Source organism: Drosophila sechellia, chromosome 3R, assembly GCF_004382195.2.
Source record: "Drosophila sechellia strain sech25 chromosome 3R, ASM438219v1, whole genome shotgun sequence".
Lineage (NCBI taxonomy): Eukaryota > Metazoa > Arthropoda > Insecta > Diptera > Drosophilidae > Drosophila > Drosophila sechellia.
This window is the reverse complement of record NC_045952.1, coordinates 990,739-1,017,095: the sequence shown is the minus strand read 5'-3', so window position 1 is coordinate 1,017,095 and position 26,357 is coordinate 990,739. Positions and strand designations below refer to the sequence as shown.

At 37.9% G+C, this 26,357-nt stretch overlaps 1 protein-coding gene across 8 annotated transcripts in view; it reads left to right on the top strand.

Annotated features, from left to right (window-relative positions):
- LOC116801758 (neurotrimin) overlaps nt 1–26,357 on the top strand; it is a 149,260-nt gene that overhangs the window by 5,511 nt on the left and 117,392 nt on the right. For 7 of the 8 annotated variants that reach the window (XM_032723094.1, XM_032723095.1, XM_032723090.1 and 4 more), the window contains one exon: nt 21,804–21,920. Coding sequence is in view for 5 of the 8 variants with exons in the window: in XM_032723090.1 (XP_032578981.1) it covers nt 21,804–21,920 (117 nt within the window). In the remaining 3 variants the exon portion in view is untranslated. Of the gene's footprint in view, nt 1–19,845; nt 20,114–21,803; nt 21,921–26,357 lie in introns of those variants that run through there. The other variant, XM_032723096.1, reaches the window with a different exon arrangement.

Genomic DNA, 26,357 nt, shown 5'->3' with positions numbered 1-26,357 from the left:
TTGTACCGCTCCACATGCATGTTTACTAGCGTCTGTGTTTATGCAAAATTCTTTGCTGAAATCTGGGTACTCAAGAAGTGTAGGTTTCATTAATTCGCTTTTAAGATGATCGAATGCTTCTTCGGATTTTTACAAAGCCTCGTTAAGTGGCGTGATTTTTCTGAACAACAATCTTCTACAATAATTACAAAATTCAACGAATCTTCTGGCTTGGGCACTTGCTGAGTTTTTGATTACATCGTATTTAGAATCATTAGGAAGAATACCTCTAACTCGTAACCTAAATATGTAACCTTTTCCATAAAGAAAGTACATTTTTTAAGCTGTCTGCACAATTTGAATACATCGGTTAAGTTCTCTAGCATATGCTTTTCAGAACAACCGATTACTACTATATCATCCATATATAAAAACGCTTGCGAAGGTTGTAAGCCTGTGAACGCAAGTGTCATCATTCATTGGAAGGAATTAGCGGAATGCACCTGTTGAACTTGAGAAAGATGTTATATTTCTTGACCTTTCTTCTAATGCGATTTAATGGAATCCAGACACCAGGTCTAGCCACGAGAAATATTTTGCTCGTCCTAATTGATCAAGAATATCTTCTATTCTTGGAAGAGGGAATTTATCTGCTAGTAATTTCATGTTTATTTGACGATAGTCAACTATTAGTCTCCATTTCTTTTACGCCAAAATTGGCAGTTATTTCTTGGGTACCAATAGAAGTGGGCTGTTATATTCTGATATAGATGGTTCTACAATACCGTCTTTTATCAGTTACCTTTGTATTTCGGGCTTTTGACTTTCTGGCATTCTTTAGTTTTTTATGTACACAGGGGTATTATCGTCCAATCTCAATTTTTTTTGTTTTTGTTATGATATATATATATATATTATATATATATATAGTTAATATAGTTTTCAATCGCGCTTTTATTCGCTCGTTCTTACAACTCTTCTAGACCATCGTCCTTATATGCTGCTTCAAGTGATTTACGAAGATTTTTTATCTCTGATGTACATATATTGCACTGCCGTTTTACCATGTTTATGTAGATTAATCATTTTTGCTTTAATGACACCAGCGATTCTCCTTTAACTGATGCTTTTAATACATTTATTATACCGATTTTATTTGATTACCTCTACTGCTATTGGTTCCTGATCTCCTTTTGTCAGATCAGTTATTCAGAGAGCCTTGAGGAATCGAATTAGGATAATTAGGATAATTTTCTGGCCATCGAATTCAGGTATTGTGGACGAAAGATGTCGCACATATTTCCTAGCTGTTGCCACGCTGTCTGTCATAGTTGCAGATTTTTCCTCATCACTTTTGTTAAAGTCTGTTTCAGAAGATTCCTTTTCTATTTCTGTCAACTCTATTACCGCTGGCATTAGATCGTTGTTGGGCCATGCAGCCGCCACCAATTCCAAATATTGTTGTTTGTTTACATGCTAACTTTGGAGACACCAAAGACCAAAGACACTAAAATAACAAGATGTGTAACAGCCATACATTGCACTGTGGTCCAGAATTCGATTTTTTTGGCATAAAGTCTAAAAATTGAGCTACAGACTTGAAACTTTGTACATTTTGTTGTTAAATCACAAATAGTTTGCGCACAAAATGTGGAGTCTGCGCGACCACTCCCTCTCTTACCTTCCATATTAACTACAATAATATATTGTTGTTTTAAAAATAATCGCCCTCTTCTTCTTTTAGTTCTACATTATAAATTTCCGAATCTGAACTCGAATAAGAATCAGAATGTGAATCCAATATTTTGTCTCATGGATCAGGTTTAAAATTAGACTGTATTTCCAAAAGACTTATACTGCCTTCGGAAGTTCTTTTTCCTATTTTTTCTCTCTCTTTCTTTTAAACAAATTGTTGATAATAGTGGGTCCGAGGAATCAATCGCTCTGTGGAAAATATCACTCATCCTATTGATCCGACTATTTTTCCTTGCATGTGATAGTCGGTCCCTTTTGTAAAGTTTATTCCAGGCTTCACTCGAATTTTCAGTTTCCTTTTTAATCTTTCTCCTGCATTTTGGTAAGATAAGTTTCGGCGTCCCGTTTGCTGGGGTGTCTTGGAGTTTTCAAAATCACTAACAAGAATTGTTATCTTAGACGACATCCACATCCACTCGGGCAGTTTTTTTTTAATAAATAATTCAAAATTTACTATTTTTTGTCAATCTCTTCTGTCTTTTTCGATTCCAGATTATTGTTGTTGATTGCGGAATAAACGTAATCTGAAACATAACTTATTTGCCTATTGTTACGCCTCCAAATGTCCAGGAGGTCGCTATGTGTGAACTCGAACTTGCCTATATAAAATCAAATTTTTAAGAAAACGAGCAAAAATGGGCAAAAGATATTACTTTACCGTGAAAGACAATAGTTAAAGGTACAAACTGACGTTTTTAACTTTTGTCAGAAATTGTCAGAAAATTAGTTATACTCCACGAAACACAGGGGACACGTTAGAATTTTCTGTTAAAATACACATAAATTGGATGTCACACAACATAAAAACAGTACAACTACACATATATTACATATATACGTTAAAAACATCATACCTTGACAATTATTTTCCATATTTTACTATAATTTTTGGATGCTTATTAACGATCGTACTACGTGCAAAATAAACAAATAATTTGGCGGGAATTGCATTCTCTCAATCAGCTGTTTAACACTTTAACTTTAAAAGCTCATAAAATGATTTAGTGAAGCTTTCGGTCAATTTTGTGATTTTTGAGCTACCGTTTACATATTTATATATGTATATATTGATAATTAATTGTGTGTAATATATATAACATTCATTATTTACTTAAAACCATAATAGAAAGCACTTCTTTTATTTGTCCAATGCAATGAGCAATGCATTGCTCAATAATAAGCTTTTTTATACACATTTTTTTATTATTATTTTTAAAAATATTTCAAAAACGTTAATATTTAAACTTTAATATTTTACAATTATTAAAACAAGATCAGATAGTTCCATTAGTTTCCCGAAATACGATAAATAAAAATAATAAATATAATAATATATAAATAATATAAAATAAATAAAAAAATGAAAACTGCTTATTGCAAAAGTCATATCTTGCGACATGAAGTGCGACACAAGCACTCAACAAGCCTTATTAATTTTTCACACGGCGCAAGCTGACTACTCTTATGACAAATATTCTACTATAAAGTCATTTTTGAAATTTATTTTGTGATATTATGATTCGGCTATTACTGTTTTTAAGCTATATTTAAATAATAATAACGTTAAGGCAATGCAAAACAATAATTTTTTGCGTGGTGCCAATTGATCAAAAATAATATAGACTTAAAGTACAAGAACCTCTATGGTGAAGGGCATATTTTGTCAAATTTACAATGCATGAGAATACGTGTGCAAGTTATCCAACCCATGAACATAGCTCCCTTCCACAGTTTATAAACAAATTTCAATTCTCAATCTCGTCGGCATTTCCTTTGTCTTTGTTTTGTCATTGCCTTTGCCAGCACTCAGCTACCCGCTAACATAAGCTACCCAAACTTAACGTAAACACAGCTTCCGCTTGGAGATCAAACCACGGCCGACTTATTGCGCATCAATCAAAAACTGCATCGATCAGCATAATTGAATTTCACAATGCAGTGGAAAATTTCCAGCATAAAGCTTTTATCGAAAGTTCGGTAATTTTCCGAAAGAAAAGCTTCTGGCCGAGGTTGATTTGATTAGGACTTAGAATTTGAAGATCACTCAGTCGGAGTCGGAGTCTGAATCGGGACGAGATCGTCAACAGCTCGAAGCTAAAGATAAGCTACCAACAAAGTGTCTCATAATAAGTGAAAAAGCTTATCACCAAATAAATGTTAAATAATAAAAAATAAAATTTATTTTTTTTTAAATAAATAAAGAGTAACAATTTTAATTTGCACACATACAGTTGTCTGCTATCACTGTATGCGTAGAATAGAGCTGTTCGCTGTAGCGCTCTCCGCTCTCTCTCTCTCTCGAACAAAAATTCGAGAGAGCCTGGAGCCACCTCTAGAGCCACGCCCAAAAAATCGCGTGCCAAAAAATCGTATGGCGTTACGCATCTTGTTATTCTAGTGACTTTGGTTACACCTTACTGCACCTCAGCTGTGCAGCAATATCATCGTTATCTATGCAAATGGACGCGCGGCCATCTAAGCCCTCTGCTCTCTCGAACATTTTATTGTACTCTCTCTCGCACATACACTTAGCGTTCTGTTGATTGCTCTGCAGTTAGGGTGCTCATTAACATTCGCTTTCGTATCATTTTACTATCGCATCGATACAATTCTCGTTCGCTACACCAATAAAACATATCGTTCAAAATCGCAAAATAAACCAAAATAAAATAAACCGTATTTTAATTGCTCAAGAACAGCTAATAAAAAAGCTTATCAATCGTGTAGTTCTTTTTCCTTGAAATCCTCTTCTCCTTCGGGTTCATCTACCTTGATATTTATTGGACTATCGAAAATTTTAGGTACCGATAGTTTTAAAATATATCTGCGTTTTACAGTTTGCAGATTTTCGAGAAGCCTGTTTAATAGCATAGCTCCCTGTTAGGTTTGATCTATCTAGTTGGTGTTTACTATTATCTAGTATTTCTCGAATTAAACGAATTAAAGCATTCTACCAAAATGCAGGCATGCCTATTTATGGTGCCTGGCTGTACTGGTCTATTTTGGGTGAGACATTTGTGTGTCAATCAATTGTCGATGTCATCTATTTAAAATCTTTTATTAATGTCTGCCAGTCCATTTATGTCGTCTCTATCTATCTATTTTGTCTCTATTTCTTTCTTATTTTTATATTTTATTCATGATTTATATAGAAAATTTAGTTTTACTATATCCTAATCATACATACATAAATTGTAATATTTGTTTTTTTATTAGGACGATTTTATTTTTAGCATTTCTACCATAGGCTGGAGCCTATGATCAAGAATATATATACTTTATTTAGTCGGGAACGCTTCCTTCTGCCTGCTACATACTTTTCAACGAATCTAGTATACCCTTTTACTCTACGATTAACGGGTATAAAAGGAAAGGAAAATTAAACAACAAAAAGAAATAAAGTATGGAACTTTAAAGTATGGAACTTTATTTCTTTTTGTTGTTTAATTTTCCTTTCCTTTTATACCCGTTAATCGTAGAGTATCTCACACTTCTATAACTCTAATCACTCAGAATTTTCCTCAGGTCTTTCAAGGTCCCGCTCCAATTGAAGTATCTTTTGTAAGCTATCTTTCGTCCTGTATTGGCAAAACACTGCAATCAGCACTAGAGCCGGTGTAAACCAGCCCCGACTCGAGCAGTCATCCCTACAAGCAAAAACCTCTGTTGTAACGAAGGAGTAAATTAACATACGATTAAACAATAACTTTCTGGGGAGCTTTCTTTACGAGATCCATTAAGATGTCCGTTATCTTAACTGGGTGAGCAACGCGGGTACGAAAGCCGAATTAATTTGTGATTGCCTTCACTTCTAATGCTCAAGCGTTGATAATCCGTGTACATACAATTCATATATAAATTATGTAATCACTAGGGGGCTCCGCGTATACGGGAGTTACGGTTTCCCACGCCACTGTCTTTGCCCTGGATTGCAGGTTGTAGATCCAAATGTAGAATTAGGATGATTACGATGGCTTCTGGCCTAGAGCGTGATAATAAGGATATAACGGCTAGTCGCCTGAGTTTCGATTTATGTCCTTGTGCTCTTTATTGAATCAGTGATCAAAGCAAAAATAAAAACTTATCCAACTGTACTAGAGCTAACAGCGGCCTGCCAGCCGACCGCTCGTCCACCAAAGTGCTGACACTGGCAGAAACAGCATATCTCACCATACCGGCAACCAATGGGAATTAGGCACAACTCCTAAAGGCGTTGAGGCTATTCTAAAGCCTGACGACCTAAGCAGATTTGACTGCCCTCTTTCAACACTTCCTAATCTTAAGAACCCAAGAGCGAGGCTCTCCCGAAATACAACTATTGTTCAAATACTGATGCTTCTCCTCAATCCAATTTGCATTTGATTTTAGTCTTAAGCTGAGATCCAAAGAATATAGTCGTGAAATTATTTCTCCTGCTATCTTACACTATGTTGCAGCTTTAGAGGGCGACGAACTAACAGTTCGGGCGTGGTGGTTTAGGGGGCGGGGGAGTATACGTCGGGACTGTTCATGTGGTAACTCGTGCATTCTAGAGTAAACCAATGGTTTGTGCGAGCAGTAAATTATGACATTTGGGGTTAAAGTGTTGAAAGGAGAGCTAAGGAGCTCATTCCATAGACGTAAATGGCGTTCAGATGAAAAATGTCCTGTTTAATTCGAGGACAAGGTGGACAAGGACAAGATGCTGATCAATGTCATCAACATCGATCATTGAAAAACATTATAGAAGGAATACCAGCACCAACGCTGCGTACCCAGGCTCGCTCCGATGCAGATTTTCCGGTCTTTCTCGGAAGTCCGTCTGCCAAAGCGCAACATAGGAGCTAGTTCATCGAAGCGCCTTACTGGAGGAGGTGCAACCAACAAGGATTTGCGTTGTGCCAATTGCAATTCCAAAGGACACTTCGCCAAGGAGTGCCTTAAGCCAAAGAGGGAGCCGGGATCCTGCTATTCCTGTGGGACGTTTGGACACTTCCTTGAACAATTAACGGAACGCAAAAGCGCCAAAATAAACAATTTTGTAATACATGTAAAAATTTTTTTCACAATAGCTGTAGAACGCCATTAATTGCAGAATGCCTCATAGACACCGGGACCCCAAAATCAATTGAGCAAAATCAAAATTGAGCAGTATATCCAATGAAATTAATTTTCAATGCGTTTCTGAAAATCTTTTTCGCGCTGAATAAGATCCAACTGACATTACTTGGAAAATATTATGTTATATTATAAATGAAAAAATAAAATGTTTTTTTATTTATACGTGGTCCCAGACGGGTCTATGAGTCATAATGTAGTTTTTGGACGAGATTTCATGGGAGCGTTCCACTTGAAACTGGATCCAGATCTTTGGGATGGGTTGGGGTTAAACCATTAGATAGTGAAAGAGATAGAAAAACAAAGAGTGAAACAGTCAGTTCTATTGATAGGAAATCAGTCAATGAAACAATTAGTGAAACATTTAGTGAAACAGTTAGTGGAACAGCTAGTGAATAAGCTAGTGAATCGGTTAGTGAAACGGTTAGCAAAACGATTACAGCGAATCAGAATATGCTTCACCACCATTCGTTTTGGTCAAACAGAAGACATACGGCTACGCATAGACTTCAGGAAACTAAACCAGGTGTTAATTAAAGAACACTTATCGATGACCTTTTAGACAAGCTAGTCAAAAAGAAAGTCTTTTCGAGGCTTAATTTAAAAAATGTATTATTATATGATCATTATATTACCATTATATGATCTGTTGAGAAAAGATGAAAAATTGAAATTTGGAGACAAGTTTTATTATTATTATTGTATTGAACTACCCCTTCATGACTCAAAGATCTCCCTGAAGTCCAATGCACTGTATAAAAGCCAGAATTTGATTGGGGTTCAGGGCTGCAATTGTTTCCCGTGGGACTACATACATTCCTAGGAGTCTGTTCCTCCTGATGGAAAGCGCCGTGCAGTCACATATAATATGTGCAGAGCTGTCCTCCTCCATTCAACAGAAGCGACAGAGTTCACTGTCTGCAATGCCAATCTTATGCAAATGACTGCGAAGTCGGCAGTGCCCCGTAAGAAGGCCAGTAAAAATGCGCACGGTGTTTTTCCCGTGTGTCATTAAGGTCTTGAATCTTTTGTGGTTATATTCACGAAGGAGAATCTTAGACTGCATAAGTCCTGGTATGTTTTCCCAGAAGTAAGCCCAGTACTCTGTGGTGACCAACACCACAGAATGGTTCGGGACCAATTAGAGGGTTCTCTGCCCCTTTCCTGGCTAGGTTGTCCGCTGGCTCATTTCCCTGGATGTTGTTGTGTCCCGGGACCCACCTTATTGTGAGTTTGTTGACAGCTCCCAGTTTGTCTAGGGCTGTCCTCACTTCATTTACTAGCTTAGATGTTATCTTAGCTTTGCTGAGCGCGTTTATGGCTGCTTGACTATCAGACAGTATAGCAATGTCCTTGCCACGATAGTTCCTTTGCAGATTGAACTCCGCACAGCGTCCAATAGCACAGACTTTAGCTTGAAAAATGCTGGTGTATCTGCCCATTGATTCGTGGTATTTTAACCTGGGGCCTAAAACCCCAGCCCACTTCCCTCGTCGGTGAGGGATCCGTCTGTATACCACTTTATTGTTTGTGGTTTCATAGGGTGTACTTTCCCCAGGGTTGTCAAACTGTTTTTATTACTGAGATGAGTGCTGAAGTTCTGAGCGAACCTGTGCTCAGCTGGCATCTCATCCCTTGGTTGCATCAGCAAAGGGATATCCCTTTTTAGGCTTTCAGTATCCTTTCTTGTAAGGTTGCAGTCATTTCCTGCTCCCTCAATTCTTATTAGGGTGGCTTTCCGTTTCATTTCAATGACGATATGAAGCGGCGTTACCTCCATTAGTACTTCTAGGGCTGCAGTGGGACAGGTGCGCATTGCTTATGAAGTTTCACCTTAGTGGTGCTAAGGCGTGCTCTATCACCCCCGGCTATTGCCCCATAGGTTAGTATGGGTCTGACTACCATGAGGTACAGCCATCTTATTATGCGTGGTGAGGTTCCCCACGATTTACCAGCAATTTTCCTACACGTGAAAAGTGCTCTGGTGCACTTATCAATTGTGTTATCGACATGAGTTTTGAAGCCAAGTTGGAGTCGAGGGTCCCAAGATACTTAACTTCCTTGCTGGCCTCTATGCGACATGACAGGGTTATTGCCTTCATTCTCTGTAGCTTGTACCTATTTGTGAAAGGAACAATAACAGTTTTGCTAGGATTTAGGCTCAGGCCTACTTCCTTGCACCATTCGCTGGTCATATTGAGGCCCAGTTGTATGATATCGCAGAGTGTTTCCTCATATTTACCTCTGGCTATAATGACAATATCGTCAGTATAGCCCTGGAAAAGTATACCTCTTCGGATCAGTCTGTCCAGCAACTCGTCTACCAGCAAGCTCCACAAGAGAGGTGAGAAGACACCCCTTGGGGGCATCCCCTTGTGGTAGATACTGTGGACGACTGTCCTCCTATAGTGGCCATGGCTCGCTAGATGCCAGTAGTGATTTGATCCATCTACTGGTTGTTGCATCTAGTCCTCTTCTTGCCAGGGATGCGTTGACCGCCTTATGAGAGGTATTGTCGAATGCACCCTATATGTCTAAGAAGGCACATAGCGCCACTTCCTTATGAGTAAGTGAATCCTCAATAAGGCTTTTCAGGTGATATAGGGCAGTATCAGTTGATCTGACCGCCCTGTAGGCATGCTGCGTCCGTTGGAGGGGATGCTCTACAAGCAGAGTGCTGAGTGATGTCTTTCTTTCCAGCTTTTGGAATGAAGACCACTTTTGCTATACTCCAGGCAGTAGGTATGTGTCCTAGAGCTAGGCTGCTGATCAGTATTTTCCGGATCGGCACTGCAAGCTGATTTATCGCGCGTTGTAGCAGGATTGGCTGAATTCCATCTGGACCAGGAAATTTGTAGGGCTGGAATGTACCAATTGCCCATCTTAATCTCTCCGTTGTTACTATTGATTTTGCTTTGGCCCAATCAGTAGCACACGGTCTACTTTGTGCCATAACTGGGGTATTCCCATTTGTTTGAAGCGTGCTTCCCGGAAAGTGAGTTGCCAGTAGTAGATCAAGTTTCTCCTTACTTCCTATAGTATAGGAGTTATCCTCCGTTCGTAGTGTCAAATTTGATTCTGGCACTCCTTTGGAGATTGCTCTGTGAAGTCTTGCGCCTTCACATGTGTTTACTATTGCCTCACAGAAGGTTCTATAATTCCTTCGATTCGCTTTCCTGATCTCATGGTTATTCATGGTCAGTTTATTCCGGTAGGCATCGCAGTTCCCTTCTCTTTTTGCTTTGTTAAAGGGACGCCTGGTCGCTTTCCGTTACTTCTCTAATTGGTCGTTCCACCATGGAGCATCTGGAGCAGTTCGTATTCCTGGGATTGCGCCTACGCTCGCTACATTCTAGATTTAGCCGTATGTTAAAACGGAGAATTCTGTGATCTGACATTGACTCTCAGTCTCTTATATGCAAAGCCACTGATCTGATGGAAAGTGTAATGTCCAGAACCTCAGATCTTACCCTAGTAACAAATGTCGGAACATTGCCGACATTTAGGATTTCTAGATTGTTATTCAAGATAAAAAACTTAACAACAAAAACAACAATACCGCTAATCCGGGCTCAAGCCCTTAACCAACAATCATGACATACCCACCAAACATTTACAAAATTACTTCAAAAACATACCAATCCCAATTAGGCGAACCTAAATTTATAATTATTAAAAGAAAAGACAACAACTCTTTCGAAAGAACTTCACCATTCATCATAAAAAAATCGGTGGACTTTGCCTGTGGAGGAGAAGTTGAGGGATGCAAATGCCCTAAATGCCCTACGTTCATAAAAAACCAGGAATTAACAGCAATTAAAACCACACAAAAAGTTGACCATAAAACTGCCCAACACATATATTTCGAACGTCACAGCTTCCAAACGAAAAACACCTACGCCAAAACACTTACAAACGGCACAACCCAGAGCACAACAAACACTCCATCACCTAATATTCACACAAACACAACCCAATCACAACACCAAAATCCGCACCACACACCCACATCAGCAGCACAAAACACTTCATCTAAGACACCAACAACTGAACCAGCCAAAACAACCTTACTATCCAACCAACCACACCAACACCATCACCACCACAGCTACGACAAACTAGAAGACATGGATACCGACTACACACCTACCAGAAAACCATCTACGGCATAATCATCACAACTCACAGAAGACCTAAAAATAAAAATCTTCCCGAAAGATAAGTCCAATAACCTATCCATAAACCTTAAAGCATCGAAACTAAAGGCCAAAGCTCTAAACAAAAACAAGCACACTAACAACAGCGACAGCGAATCCATATAGAACCTTAAACTCTACACAAAACCTAAACCGTTAACACTACCTTTAAGTAAGTTATAAGCTTTAATTTTCTCACAAATGCCACTAACTATAATCCAATGGAATCTAAAAGGATATCTAAACAACTACAGCCAACTCCTTATTCTAATCAAAAAATACTCCCCACACATAATTTCCCTCCAAGAAACTCATATACATACACATACACATACACATACATTTCTCCGACCAAAAACATAACTAACCAGACACTCCATAACACATTTAACATACAACAAACACCCTCTCTAATTACGGGAGATTTTAATGGATGGCACCCATCCTGGGGCTCCCCAACAACAAATAAACGAGCAAAAATAACTCAAAAATTCATTGACAACAAGCACCTTATCCTGTTACACGACAAATCTCCCACACACTTTTCAACACACAATACATACACACACATAGACCTCACACTCTGCTCTCCAATCCTAGCCCCCCACACCAAGTGGAAAATACTAAACGATCTTCACGGTAGCGACCATTTCCATATTATCACAACACTATTCCCAACAACCAATCCACAAAAATTCTACAGACCCTTTTTTAAACTCAAAGAAGCCAACTGGGAGCAGTTCAACGCACTTACCCACCAAACCAACAAGAAATACCCCACCTCCCACAACATAAACAAAGAAGCCGCTCTAATCAATAGAATTATTCTTTATAGCGCAAACCTCTCCATCCCACAAACCTCACCTAACACACATCCATACAGGGTTCCATGGTGGAATAAACACCTCGACCAATTACGAAAAGAAAAACAACTTGCCTGGAAAAAATTAAACCGCACAATTACCGTTGACAACATTCTAGACTATAGGCGCAAAAACGCAATATTTAGATACGACCTAAAAAAAAGGAAAAAAGAAGCTTCCAGCTCTTTCACCTCAACCATCCATCCCACTACTCCCTCATCCAAAATATGGGCCAATATAAGACGCTTCTGCTTAACCCAGCAAAACAAATTCATGCCATCACAAACCCAGTAAACAATGAGACTACATTGGCTAGCAACGAAATTTCTAACATATTCACACAACACTTTTCTGACCTCTCCGGCGACTGGAACTCCTCAGAGGAGTTCCGGAACAATAAATATAGAAATAACCTACATCTCTACACCCCATCTCCAATAGCCCAAACCATAGAAGAGAACATAACTTATCTAGAACTTAGCTCAGCACTATAAACATTAAAAGGATGTGCTCCAGGACTAAATAGAATCTCTTATGAAATGATCAAAAATAGCTCCCACACAACAAAAAACAGAATAACGAAACTATTCAATGAAATATTCAATAACCACATACCTTAAGCCTACAAAACAAGCCTAATCATCCCAATCCTCAAGCCAAACACCGATAAAACGAAAACTTCCTCATACCGACTCATCTCCCTCAACTGCTGTATAGCAAAGATACTTGATAAAATAATAGCGAAAAGACTCTGGTGGCTAGTGACATATAACAATCTAATTAACGACAACCAATTCGGATTCAAAAAAGGCAAATCGACTTCGGACTGTCTACTCTATGTAGACTATCTCATAACGAAGTCAAAAATGCACACCTCCCTCGTCACTCTTGATTTTTCAAGAGCCTTCGATCGAGTGTGTGTGTGATCCAGCAATTGCAGGAATGGAAAACGGGCCCACAAATACAAATTTCAACTTAGACAATCTATTCGACGATATAGAAAATTGGTGCTCCTACTCAGGGGCATCGCTATCCCTATCCAAATGTCAACACCTCCACATATGCAGAAAACGTCACTGCACATGCAAGATAAGCTGCAACAACATCCAAATTCCTACCGTTACGACCTTAAAAATTCTAGGAATGACCTTAAACAACAAATACAAATGGAACACACATAAACCTACTTCTACCCAAACTACACAAGAAGCTAAATATAATAAAATGCCTATCTAGTCTTAAATTTAATTGCAACACGCATACACTACTTAATGTCGCAAAAGCAACAATTATAGCCAAACTAGAGTATGGTTTGTTTCTGTACGGCCATGCTCCCAAAAGCATTTTAAACAAAATAAAAACACCGTTTAACTCCGCTATCCGTCTAGCTCTCGACGCCTATCGCTCTACCCCAATAAATAACTTACTTTACGAATCGAATACTTACTCTTTAGAAATGAAACGAGACCTTCAAATAGCCGAACGAACACCAATACCTAAGTTCTTGAAGCGTAAAAAAGCTAATAAGAAAAAAACATCAACAATAGACCGAGCAATCAAGCTTAGCCTAGAACTTAATCTACACTACAAACCAATAAAACACCATAAACACAGGCCATCATGGACCCTCCCCAATCTAATAGACACGTCACTTAGAATCCATAAGAAAGAACAAACATATCCAGACCAATACAGAAAATTATACGAACACACAAAGAATAACATCAAAACACATAATTTCATATTAACTGACGGTTCAAAAATTAATTACACAATATCATTCGCGATTACAACGGAGACAGACGTCTTGAAATACGGCATATGCCTCCATATTCATCCGTCCTCACCTCCGAAACAATCGCCATCCTAGAAGCAATAGAACTTACTAAAAACCGAAGAGGCAAATTTATTATCTGTTCCGACTCCCTATCAGCAATAAATTCAATTCACAACACAAATAATAACAACTTTTACCCAAGCAGAATACGATCGCTAATAACGCAACACGCACCTAAAATTAAAATAATGTGGATTCCTGGCCATTCAGGAATAAAAGGAAATGAACTAGCCGATCAAGCTGCAAAATCAGCAAGCAGTATGCCACTTATCATCACCCCAAACATAAATACCACAGATATAAAAAAACACCTTAAAGCCGACCTTGCGACTAAACAGAAAGAACACATAATAAACTGCAGTCCATGGTACCAATCTATTAACACGAACACCTCACACACATGCGATTACCTTAAACAATCCCACCCAAATTGGACCAGACTTGGACCATTCAGGAATAAAAGGAAATGAACTAGCCGATCAAGCTGCAAAATCAGCAAGCAGTATGCCACTTATCATCACCCCAAACATAAATACCACAGATATAAAAAAACACCTTAAAGCCGACCTTGCGACTAAACAGAAAGAACACATAATAAACTGCAGTCCATGGTACCAATCTATTAACACGAACACCTCACACACATGCGATTACCTTAAACAATCCCACCCAAATTGGACCAGACTCGACCAAATAAAAATAATACCACTTCGACTAGGACACACAAACATAACCCACCAACACTACCTAAATCCCAATTCAATACCAACTTGCCCGTTTTGCCAAGGTGATAGTTCAATAAGCCACATATTAAACTCATGCCCATACCTCCTACAAGCCAAGCAAGATATATTTAACAACACCAACCCTCTAGACCTTCTTAGCAAACCCAATCCAGACAACATACAAAAACTCATACTTTTCCTCAAAAAACCAAACTATACCACAAAATCTAAAAACAAAACAGGCATTTGTACATAACAAGCCAGCAATTAGTCACCAAATTAGATATTAACTAAATTAAGATATAATAACATTGTAAATAAATATAGCTGTAAGCCCCGTAGCTAATGCTATACTATCTAAGTTAGTCTAGTTTTGTAAACTATTCTATCTATCATAATAAATAAATAAATAAATAAATATGCTGCTTTCAAGTGAGACGCCTGTCCAGATGTACTCCAAGATATTTCACTGTTTCATTAACTGGTATGGTGGAGCCGTTTATTGTAACTGCCGGCCATTTTTTAAACCATGCTTAAATTAACCCTAGTTCTTCTAAAATTATGTTGGATGCGACGCGCGGGTCATTAATCTCCGGTAACTCACACGCAGTAAAGTTGATCTTCAAGCTTGCACGCTTCATTTGCTACTTTCCTAAGAACATTTATGTGCAACCGACTTAAAATGTCACCTATCTGAAGAAGAGCATAGAGACACTAATTACCTGCCGGCAAGCAAAACAAATCCTGGTTTCTGGTTTTCTTACCATATCGATTGGAGAAGACCAAGAACGATTTGAATCCAAACAAAAAGACAACGGTCCATGAATTTCCTTATTAGGTGAAACAACCACGTCAATACCATAAATAATACTAAGTACGTGCCATTTGAGCAATTTCAACCTCCGAAGAAGCCTATTGCTTCCTTTAAATTATGGCCCTGAAACAACCAAGCATATTGCTTCTTTTAAATTATGGCCCTGATGGAGCTTGCTCTGACCGACTTCCAGTAGTTCGTACAGGATATCGGCGCCAATCAATGCATTGCAATGGTGCAAATGGCACTTTTGAAGATAGGCTGGCATTTTATAATGTCGGTAAAGTATTCAGACTCTCGATATCGAATTGAAATTACTACTTACAAACCAGTGCGCAAACTAGAACCGCTTATTCCGGTAACAGAAGGACATGACTTCGACTTCTTAAGTTGAAGCTGATTTGCGTATCGGGATGTTATGGGATTCAGTTGAGAGCCCAAGTAGAGAAGAGCACGACAAGATTGAAAAAGTTCCTGATAATAAAATAATAATAATAAAAACAGTGTGTCCAGGAGCAAGAATGTTTTTAATATACCGATAGAAATGGAAATGAAAATAATTTACTCAACGAGTAATGGGTATAAAAACGTGTAGAGTATTGGTTTATATTGAATATCATCAGGGACATCAAGCGCAATTGCTTTTATGCAAACTAGTCTTTCCATTAGGAATTATTAGTTTTAGTTCTTATATGAAACTTAAATTTAATTTCTTTTATAGAAATTTTAATTTATAAGGCTAACTACCTTAATATAATAAATAACATTTATTATATTAAATATTATAATTACAATAATTATTAAAATCTTAAATAAAGGGGGCTGCTGATGTAGTCTTTGTCGTGTAGTAGTTGTTGTAGCTTTATTCTCGTTTCATGCTTTTTGGAGCACCGTCGCTACAAAACAAAAATTAAGCTGTGCCTTTTGACATGTATGGCTTTTGCATGCAATTTTAAATTGATGCCCTTCCGCGCAACGCTTTCTTTGTTAAGGCGCTCTCTCTCTCTCTCTCTTTAATTTGTCTTCATTTTATCTTTCGCCACCTTCGTCTAACAAACATTGCATTGTTGGACCCACACATGCAAGTGGATTCCAATATATACGTTAATGGGAGGATCGAAAACTCACAAATTGGCCAATTGCGATAATGCTACTCCCAGTTGAATAGCCGGGATCCACGTGTATACATATCCTCGATCGTGCGCATCACTAGATACACTGCGATCATAATCTTCGCATACACTCTCGCAGCGTTAACCTCTGCAATAGTCTTTAATCGGCTAACGCCAACAAAAATATGGCAACATATTGTGGAAAAGTATATAACAGTTGTCGCGAAACAAAAAATTGTAATCCATGAATCCACAAAAAAAAACAGGATAGAATGCTATTGTCGAGTTCCCCGACTATCAGATACCTGTTACTCAGCTAATAGCAACTCGAAACTTCATATATTATCTGGCTTTTAAAAAATTGTTTATACGTGTGGGCGTGAAAGGTTCGGTCGTTTTTTTTTTTTTTTTTTTTTTTTTTTGCATCACATTTTGCATACATTAATTCAAAAATCAAAATATTTTAAAAGTGTGAACGTGACAAATGGAAAAAAGAGGAGATTTCAGATTTAAGACTGCTAATACCGTCAAGTTTAAAATTCATCTATTTAAAGTTTGAGTTCATCTTGTCTGATTTTCTAAATTTTTCAAATTTCTCACACTTCCAACTAAGTAACGGGTTTCTGATAGTCGGCGAAATCGACTATTTCATTCTCTCTCGTTTTGGTTTGAGTTGTAAAATTTTCATTTACGTATTCAGGATCACTTATAATTTATGTTAGGTTAAACCTTTATTAATTCGCTGTTGTTGCTGAATGCGTTGTTAAACAACAAATTGTGTTTGCAATATTCAGATTTTAGGGTCTTCAATATTCAGGAAGTGAACAGCAAAACACACATAAAAGTTATATTTCTGCGCATTCATAGCCAATTAACAAAGTTGGCGCTAATTCTTCTTTGCGCTCAGCAACTATGCTGTCGCTTTGGAATTGTTACAAAGCAGATATGCTAATGGGTTTTAGTTTTTCAGGCGCATGTCACTGAGATTCGGGACTAAGGGCAGTCAGTCCTGAGTGGTTCTGTTTCAATGCTTCGTGAGCTGTCGAATAAATTCAACTGTAATGTTCGCGCTCTAAACGGATTGTCACAACGGAACAAATTGCTCGATGCGTTATTGTCCAAGTACTTGTCCAAAAGCTGAAAATGGGAGGAGCACTTGGAGAACCCAGCCTTCAAAAACGTAATTGTAACTTGGGAATCCATTGCAGCATTTTTGGAGCTGGAGCGGTGCAGGACTTTGGTGACTATGGACTTCGCCTTCGAAAGCTATGCGTAGGTCAGTCTTTTCGCCACAAAACTTAACCCTCCGACATGTGATGCTTCTGGGCATCCTTGATAGATTCTTCCAGTGTATTTTGTGGAGAGATTATCCGTGCGTGTTTAAGCGGGATACTGTTACTTATGACACGAAGCCTGTTTATGTCTATGGTTGAGGAGGCGACAATTACAGTGGGTGCTGAGATTCTTCGCCGTGACTTTTATTGTTGATTTTTTGATATCAGCAGACCTCCGCAGTCTTGTCCATCTTGAAGTTTGATGGATGCGATTTTACAAAAACGCTAGGACTCGCCTGAGATCCGGTGTCTGATCAGATGTTGTTCTTATTTTCAACCCTTCAATCAACTTCAAGGTCTTGCAGGCATTCAGTTTTATCTGCAATCAATCGGTTTTACGATCCTCCTGGCTTGGTTAGCCCATTAATCACCTCTTTGGCGCAAGATTCAGAGTGGCAAGATATATGCTGTAGGTTTGTACAAATTCGATATGCCTCATTCCCACGATTCGCCCTGTCTCCATGCTCTGAACTAGAGATTCATGGTTTTTGCCATGACAGCATTGAAGCTTATGAAGACTGTGCTTATGGAGGAGCTCTCAAGATTCAACGTGTTGCAAACCGTGTGGCTGCAGGAGTTGACTGGGACAATGGAATGGCGCTTTCTTTCCCGAAGAGCTCTTCCCAGCTCATCCCATTTGTTGGCCCATGGACCGCCCTATCTGAGTAGTTAATTATGAGAAGAATAATATTGGGGAATAAAATGATCAAAAATTTAAAAGTTGCATACTTTTCAACGAATCTAGTATACTCTTTTACTCTACGAGTAACAACACCCACAAACCGCCCTAAACTGCGAAGACAACTTTTGTAAAATGATTTGATATATTTTTTAATATTATTATTTGCCTGCCAATTTCTATCGGTATACCAAAAACATTTTGGCCACGCCCATTTTACCATTTTTGGTAACGCCCACAAGCCGCGAAGAACTGCCACACGACCACACTTTTGAAAAATGTTTTGATATTTTTTCATTTATTTATTAGTTTTCTAAATTTTGATCGCCAGTTTGGTTGTATAACCACCCAAAACTGCAACGCCCACACTTTTAATAAATGTTTCGATTTTTCTTCGTTTTATTGTTTGTCTTGCCAATTTTATCGGTATACCAAAAACACTATGACCATGCCCCTCCTTTCATCTACAAAACGCCCAAATGGTCACGACCATACTTTTGAACAATCAATCTCTTTGATCGTCGTTATTCTTGTTTATGAACCCAATGTGGCTTTCCCATCATAATCGTCGTTCATCATTCGTCTTCGTCGTTATTCTCTTCCATTTGTCCTTACGCATGTCTTTTTTAAATATGGCAACATATTGTGGAAAAGTATATAACAGTTGTCGCGAAACAAAAAATTGTAATCCATGAATCCACAAAAAAAAACAGGATAGAATGCTATTGTCGAGTTCCCCGACTATCAGATACCTGTTACTCAGCTAATAGCAACTCGAAACTTCATATATTATCTGGCTTTTAAAAAATTGTTTATACGTGTGGGCGTGAAAGGTTCGGTCGTTTTTTTTTTTTTTTTTTTTTTTTTTGCATCACATTTTGCATACATTAATTCAAAAATCAAAATATTTTAAAAGTGTGAACGTGACAAATGGAAAAAAGAGGAGATTTCAGATTTAAGACTGCTAATACCGTCAAGTTTAAAATTCATCTATTTAAAGTTTGAGTTCATCTTGTCTGATTTTCTAAATTTTTCAAATTTCTCACACTTCCAACTAAGTAACGGGTTTCTGATAGTCGGCGAAATCGACTATTTCATTCTCTCTCGTTTTGGTTTGAGTTGTAAAATTTTCATTTACGTATTCAGGATCACTTATAATTTATGTTAGGTTAAACCTTTATTAATTCGCTGTTGTTGCTGAATGCGTTGTTAAACAACAAATTGTGTTTGCAATATTCAGATTTTAGGGTCTTCAATATTCAGGAAGTGAACAGCAAAACACACATAAAAGTTATATTTCTGCGCATTCATAGCCAATTAACAAAGTTGGCGCTAATTCTTCTTTGCGCTCAGCAACTATGCTGTCGCTTTGGAATTGTTACAAAGCAGATATGCTAATGGGTTTTAGTTTTTCAGGCGCATGTCACTGAGATTCGGGACTAAGGGCAGTCAGTCCTGAGTGGTTCTGTTTCAATGCTTCGTGAGCTGTCGAATAAATTCAACTGTAATGTTCGCGCTCTAAACGGATTGTCACAACGGAACAAATTGCTCGATGCGTTATTGTCCAAGTACTTGTCCAAAAGCTGAAAATGGGAGGAGCACTTGGAGAACCCAGCCTTCAAAAACGTAATTGTAACTTGGGAATCCATTGCAGCATTTTTGGAGCTGGAGCGGTGCAGGACTTTGGTGACTATGGACTTCGCCTTCGAAAGCTATGCGTAGGTCAGTCTTTTCGCCACAAAACTTAACCCTCCGACATGTGATGCTTCTGGGCATCCTTGATAGATTCTTCCAGTGTATTTTGTGGAGAGATTATCCGTGCGTGTTTAAGCGGGATACTGTTACTTATGACACGAAGCCTGTTTATGTCTATGGTTGAGGAGGCGACAATTACAGTGGGTGCTGAGATTCTTCGCCGTGACTTTTATTGTTGATTTTTTGATATCAGCAGACCTCCGCAGTCTTGTCCATCTTGAAGTTTGATGGATGCGATTTTACAAAAACGCTAGGACTCGCCTGAGATCCGGTGTCTGATCAGATGTTGTTCTTATTTTCAACCCTTCAATCAACTTCAAGGTCTTGCAGGCATTCAGTTTTATCTGCAATCAATCGGTTTTACGATCCTCCTGGCTTGGTTAGCCCATTAATCACCTCTTTGGCGCAAGATTCAGAGTGGCAAGATATATGCTGTAGGTTTGTACAAATTCGATATGCCTCATTCCCACGATTCGCCCTGTCTCCATGCTCTGAACTAGAGATTCATGGTTTTTGCCATGACAGCATTGAAGCTTATGAAGACTGTGCTTATGGAGGAGCTCTCAAGATTCAACGTGTTGCAAACCGTGTGGCTGCAGGAGTTGACTGGGACAATGGAATGGCGCTTTCTTTCCCGAAGAGCTCTTCCCAGCTCATCCCATTTGTTGGCCCATGGACCGCCCTATCTGAGTAGTTAATTATGAGAAGAATAATATTGGGGAATAAAATGATCAAAAATTTAAAAGTTGCATACTTTTCAACGAATCTAGTATACTCTTTTACTCTACGAGTAACAACACCCACAAACCGCCCTAAACTGCGAAGACAACTTTTGTAAAATGATTTGATATATTTTTTAATATTATTATTTGCCTGCCAATTTCTATCGGTATACCAAAAACATTTTGGCCACGCCCATTTTACCATTTTTGGTAACGCCCACAAGCCGCGAAGAACTGCCACACGACCACACTTTTGAAAAATGTTTTGATATTTTTTCATTTATTTATTAGTTTTCTAAATTTTGATCGCCAGTTTGGTTGTATAACCACCCAAAACTGCAACGCCCACACTTTTAATAAATGTTTCGATTTTTCTTCGTTTTATTGTTTGTCTTGCCAATTTTATCGGTATACCAAAAACACTATGACCATGCCCCTCCTTTCATCTACAAAACGCCCAAATGGTCACGACCATACTTTTGAACAATCAATCTCTTTGATCGTCGTTATTCTTGTTTATGAACCCAATGTGGCTTTCCCATCATAATCGTCGTTCATCATTCGTCTTCGTCGTTATTCTCTTCCATTTGTCCTTACGCATGTCTTTTTTAATACGTATATAGCATTGTGTGCAGAAATGGTTCCTGTATAAGGTAAACTTTTTGGCAAGTTGGTTTCTGAACTTCTGAACGCTGTCATAGTCATTTTAGCGCCCACAAAACGACTACATCTTTAAAAAATACCTGAATATATTTGAATATTATTTGGTCAAAGATTTGCATCGATATATCAGATAGATTTTACGATTTCTCCCCCGCACTTTCACTATCTAAAGGTATGCTTGTATGCTGTAGACTAAGAGATAATTTATTTTTTGTCGCAACCAATTGTAAATAAATAATAAACGCCCTCAAACAAAATTTTCTTTTTAATAGGTGTCATGGATACGGCATAGGGATTTGCATCTGCTTACTGTATCTGAAAGCACTTACACTTCGGATCAGCGTTTTACTTCCATTTACAATAAGCAAACTGGAGATTGGTCCTTACAGGTACGGCACTTAGTTTTAAGTAAAGATATATATACCCAATATTTATATGCATTGGGGGTGGTAATTAATGTTCAAGCTCGACATTATTTATATTCCTAATCGCGAGGACGAGTTCGTGTTTTCCCAGACACTAAACTAAATGACCGCAACATTATTCATTTCGATAGTCTGTCCGATTTTTGAGTATGGATCACCTGTTTGGAGTCCACAATACGTGGTTCACTCGGACAGCATTGAATAGGTCCAAAAAACTTCTTACTGTTCGCCTTGCGGAGCCTGCGTTGGGATGCAACCCTTATATCAACTCCCTCCAGTAGTACACTTTTAATTAATTTACCTTCCCTAGCTAACCGTAGAACGATGGATTTGTTAGCTTATTCGTGGTGAAGTTGATAGTCCCGATTTGGTTAGTCGGCTAAACACATTTGTTCCAAGTAGATTCACTATAAACTACGTACTTCTAAATTTAAATCATTGAAAATCTAACTGTGCATGAATCTTAAAGAGTAATATATTCTGACAATAATTGACATCATCATATTGTCTTTAATCTTGACTCTCTGCTGCTCTTAAAGCAATCAATTCTAAATATTTTAACTTATGATTGGATCTTACTATTAAATATAAATATTTTATTTTATGTTTATTTCCTCGCATATATGCTTTTGTAGGCATGGCAAAAAGTTAACACTACATTGAAATTAAATTAAATTATGAAAAAATATCCAGTGGCAACACGGGTTGCGTCTATGTCTCTAGAATCTGTATGCTGAATCTCAACCTTCTAGCTATAATAGTTCCTGAGATCTTGACGTTCATACGGTCATACGGACATGGCCAGATCGACTCGGCTATTGATCCTGATCAATAATATATCTACTTTATATAGTCAGAAACGCTTCCTTACTCTACAAGTTATGTGTATAATAACATCAATAGCTTTCATTATATTTTGCGGTAAAAATGATATTATTATTATTAGCTGTTTTAGAGACATTAAAAGACGAGATTTTTGTAGCGAACGATATGTTTTTATTGTTTTTAGCGAACGAGATTTTGAGAGTACTAGAAAGAGCGCAAGAGAGAGGAACTTAGATATCGAAAAATAATAGCACAGCTGAGGTGCCGCAGAGCTAAAAGTTGCCATATTTACAAAGTATTAATTTTAGGAATTGCAGTGATATTTCTAAAAAATCTTCAATAATATTTGCATATTTTCTAACCCTATGGTTATTTAACACCAGCAATGGCAAGCGACCGCTAAGGTCGAGAATCAGATTAAAAAAAATTATTTTCGATTAACCATGTGGTCCCTCCCTAAAGATGTACTACGGAAAGTTTTATAGCGTTAAGGAAGATGCAAGTTCGCCTACAAAACTACAAAACATCACTGTCTGCTTTGGAAAGTCATATCACTCGACATTTGTTAAAAATTTCCGTAATGAACCTTGTTAGTGTTTTTTAGATTCCGGTTGGGTTTTCCTTTCGTAGACTAAAAGGGTATGTTCGATTCGTTGAAAAGTATGTAACAAAGGGAAGGATGCGTTTCCGACCATATAAAGTATTTATATTCTTGATTAGGATCAACAGCCTTGTCAATCTGGACATTATCATTATAAAATATATAAATAATATCAATTATATTATTATATTTTGACACGCCCACTCTAACGCCCACAAACAGCACAAAACTGCCACGCTCACAATTTCAAAAAATTTACGGATGTTTTTTTCAAAATTTAATTAGTCTTGTAAATTTCTATCGATTTGCCTTTTTGCCACGCCCATTCTACCGTCCTTAATCCGCCGAAAACTGCCACGCCACCAATTATTATCTTTAGTTTAGCCAAAGACACTAGAATAACAAGATACGTAACGCCATACGATTTTTTCGCACGCGATTTTTTGGCCGTGGCTCTAGAGGTGGCTCCAGGCTCTCTCGAGTTTTTGTTCGAGAGAGAAAGAGAGGAGAGCGCTACAGCAAACAGCTCTTTTCTACGCATACAATGACAACAGACAACTATATGTGTGCACACGCATGCTCATGCATTGTAAATTTGACAAAATATGCCCTTCACCTTAGAAGTTCGTTGACTTTAAATCTATATTATTTTTTATCAATTGGCACCATGCGAAAAATTATTGTTTTGCATTGCCTTAGTAAAGCTTAGAAATAGTAAGAGCCGAATCTATGTACATCACAAAATAAATTTCGAAAAGGACTTTATATTAGAATACTTGTAATTAGGGTATTCAGCTTGCGACGTGAGAAAAATTAATAAGGCAGTGATTGTTGAGTGCTTGTGTCCGCACTTCGTGCCTCAAGATATGACTTTTGCAATAAATAGTTTTCATATTTTTATTTATTTTATTAATTTTTATTACTTAAATGTTTAATACTTCGGAAAACTAAAGGCACCATCTGATCTTTTTATTCCTTTGTCTTATACGCAGAAGTGTTTATACTAAGTTGGGCAGAAATAAGTTGACAGGCTTAGCGAAGTGTTTGACTGGCATAGGTGATAGCCAGGTGCTTACATTCGGTAGCTTTGTAATTTCGGTTGAGGTAGATGGTATAGACATGCAAGTTGAATTTCACGTAGTTCCTGATTAGGATATGGGTTTTGATTCGATTTTAGGAAAAACAATCTTAAACAGCGTGGATATGAAAGTAACCAAAGGTGGCACAGAGTTCATAAGTCGAGTTGTAAACCAAAATAAGGTTGAGAGTCAGAGAATCCAGCCATTGTACAAAGGATCATGTGCTGAGTTGTTTGTTGAATTCAAAAGTATGTGCATGTTGGGGGTGGAGCAGGCTGACATATTGGATGAGGTTGATTTATCACATTTGAGTAGTGTTCAAAAAGAAAAAGCTTTAAGTCTAATTGGAGATTATAGGCCAATTCGAAATTGTTCGACACCAGTGAAGATGAAAATACTGTTAACCGATGATTTACCAGTATTCCAACAACCAAGACGTTTGGCAGAGTGTGAACAAAAGATTGTAGATGATCAAGTTCAGGAATGGTTGCGTGACAAGATTATAAAGCCGAGTGTGTCGGAATACGCATCACCAGTTGTGGACGCCGAAAAATGAATATACGCACTATATCTTTTAAATAATCTCACAATTCCTTTATTCAACTTTACTCTTCAAGCGCACGCCACCGAATGACGCGTCTCGCCTATTCCTCTTTTTCCTATGCTCTCTCAAGTGTGTATGCGTTTTTCAGTGAGCTATGTATACATTCTTATCTCTTAATGCTAGCTTATAAGTAAGAGCGAGATCACAATAATATTCTTATTCCTAACGGGGATATGATCTGCCACTATGGGCTTCATACCTAAAACTATGCTATTACATGGTACAGTGGGCCTTATGAGTGTTCATCCTACCACACAGTGGTGCTTGTTTCGAAAAAGAATGGGAAAAAACGATTGTGTTGTGACTATCGGAAATTAAATGAAAAGATAATTCGTGATCACTTTCCAATGCCTCAGGTTGACGTTGTTATCGAAAAGCTTCAGAGTGCTTTGGTGTATACGACTTTGGATTTAACTAACGGTTTCTTTCATGTGCCCGTTGAGTTGAAATCCCAGAAATATACCTCTTTTGTAACACAAAAGGGACAGTACGAATTTCTGTATGTGCCCTTTGGTATTACAAACTCACTTGCAGTTTTTACTCGATTCATAATGGCAGTCTTAAGGGAACTAATCAACAGTGGAGATGTAGTAGTATACATGGACGATGTGATTGTGCCCAGTAAAAATGTGTGTGAAGGATTGGTAAAGCTGGAGAAGGTGTTGAGTGTTGCCAGTGAAAATGGATTAAAAATAAATTGGTCGAAATGTCAGGTGTTGCAAACGAAAGTTAACTTTTTGGGGTATATAGTTGAGGGTGGTACTATTAAGCCTTCTGGAGAGAAGACAAGTGCTATCGTTAATTTTCCGTTGCCAAATGATAAAAAAGGTGTTCAAAGATTCTTAGGATTGACGTCGTATTTTCGTAGATTTGTCAAAGATTTTGCAGTGACTGCTAAGCCGTTGTCGGACCTTTTAAGGCAAAATACTAAGTTTAAATTTGATGTGCTGCAGAAGGTAGCGTTTGAACAGCTGAAAGTAGCCTTAACTTCTAATCCCGTATTGAAATTGTACAATCCCAAACGGAAACGGAAATCCATACAGACGCTTCAAAATATGGTTTCGGTGGTGTATGGTTACAAAAAGACCCAGAAGATTGTTTGTTTCATCCGGTTCAATACATGAGTCGTAAGACTAACCAATGCGAAGAAAAGTATCATTCTTATGAGCTTGAGGTTCTTGCAGTTATCGGTGCATTAATGAAGTGGCGTGTGTATGTGTTGGGTTAGAAATTTAAGATTGTGACTGACTGCAACGCGTTCACTATGACGATGAAGAAGAAGGACGTTCCTT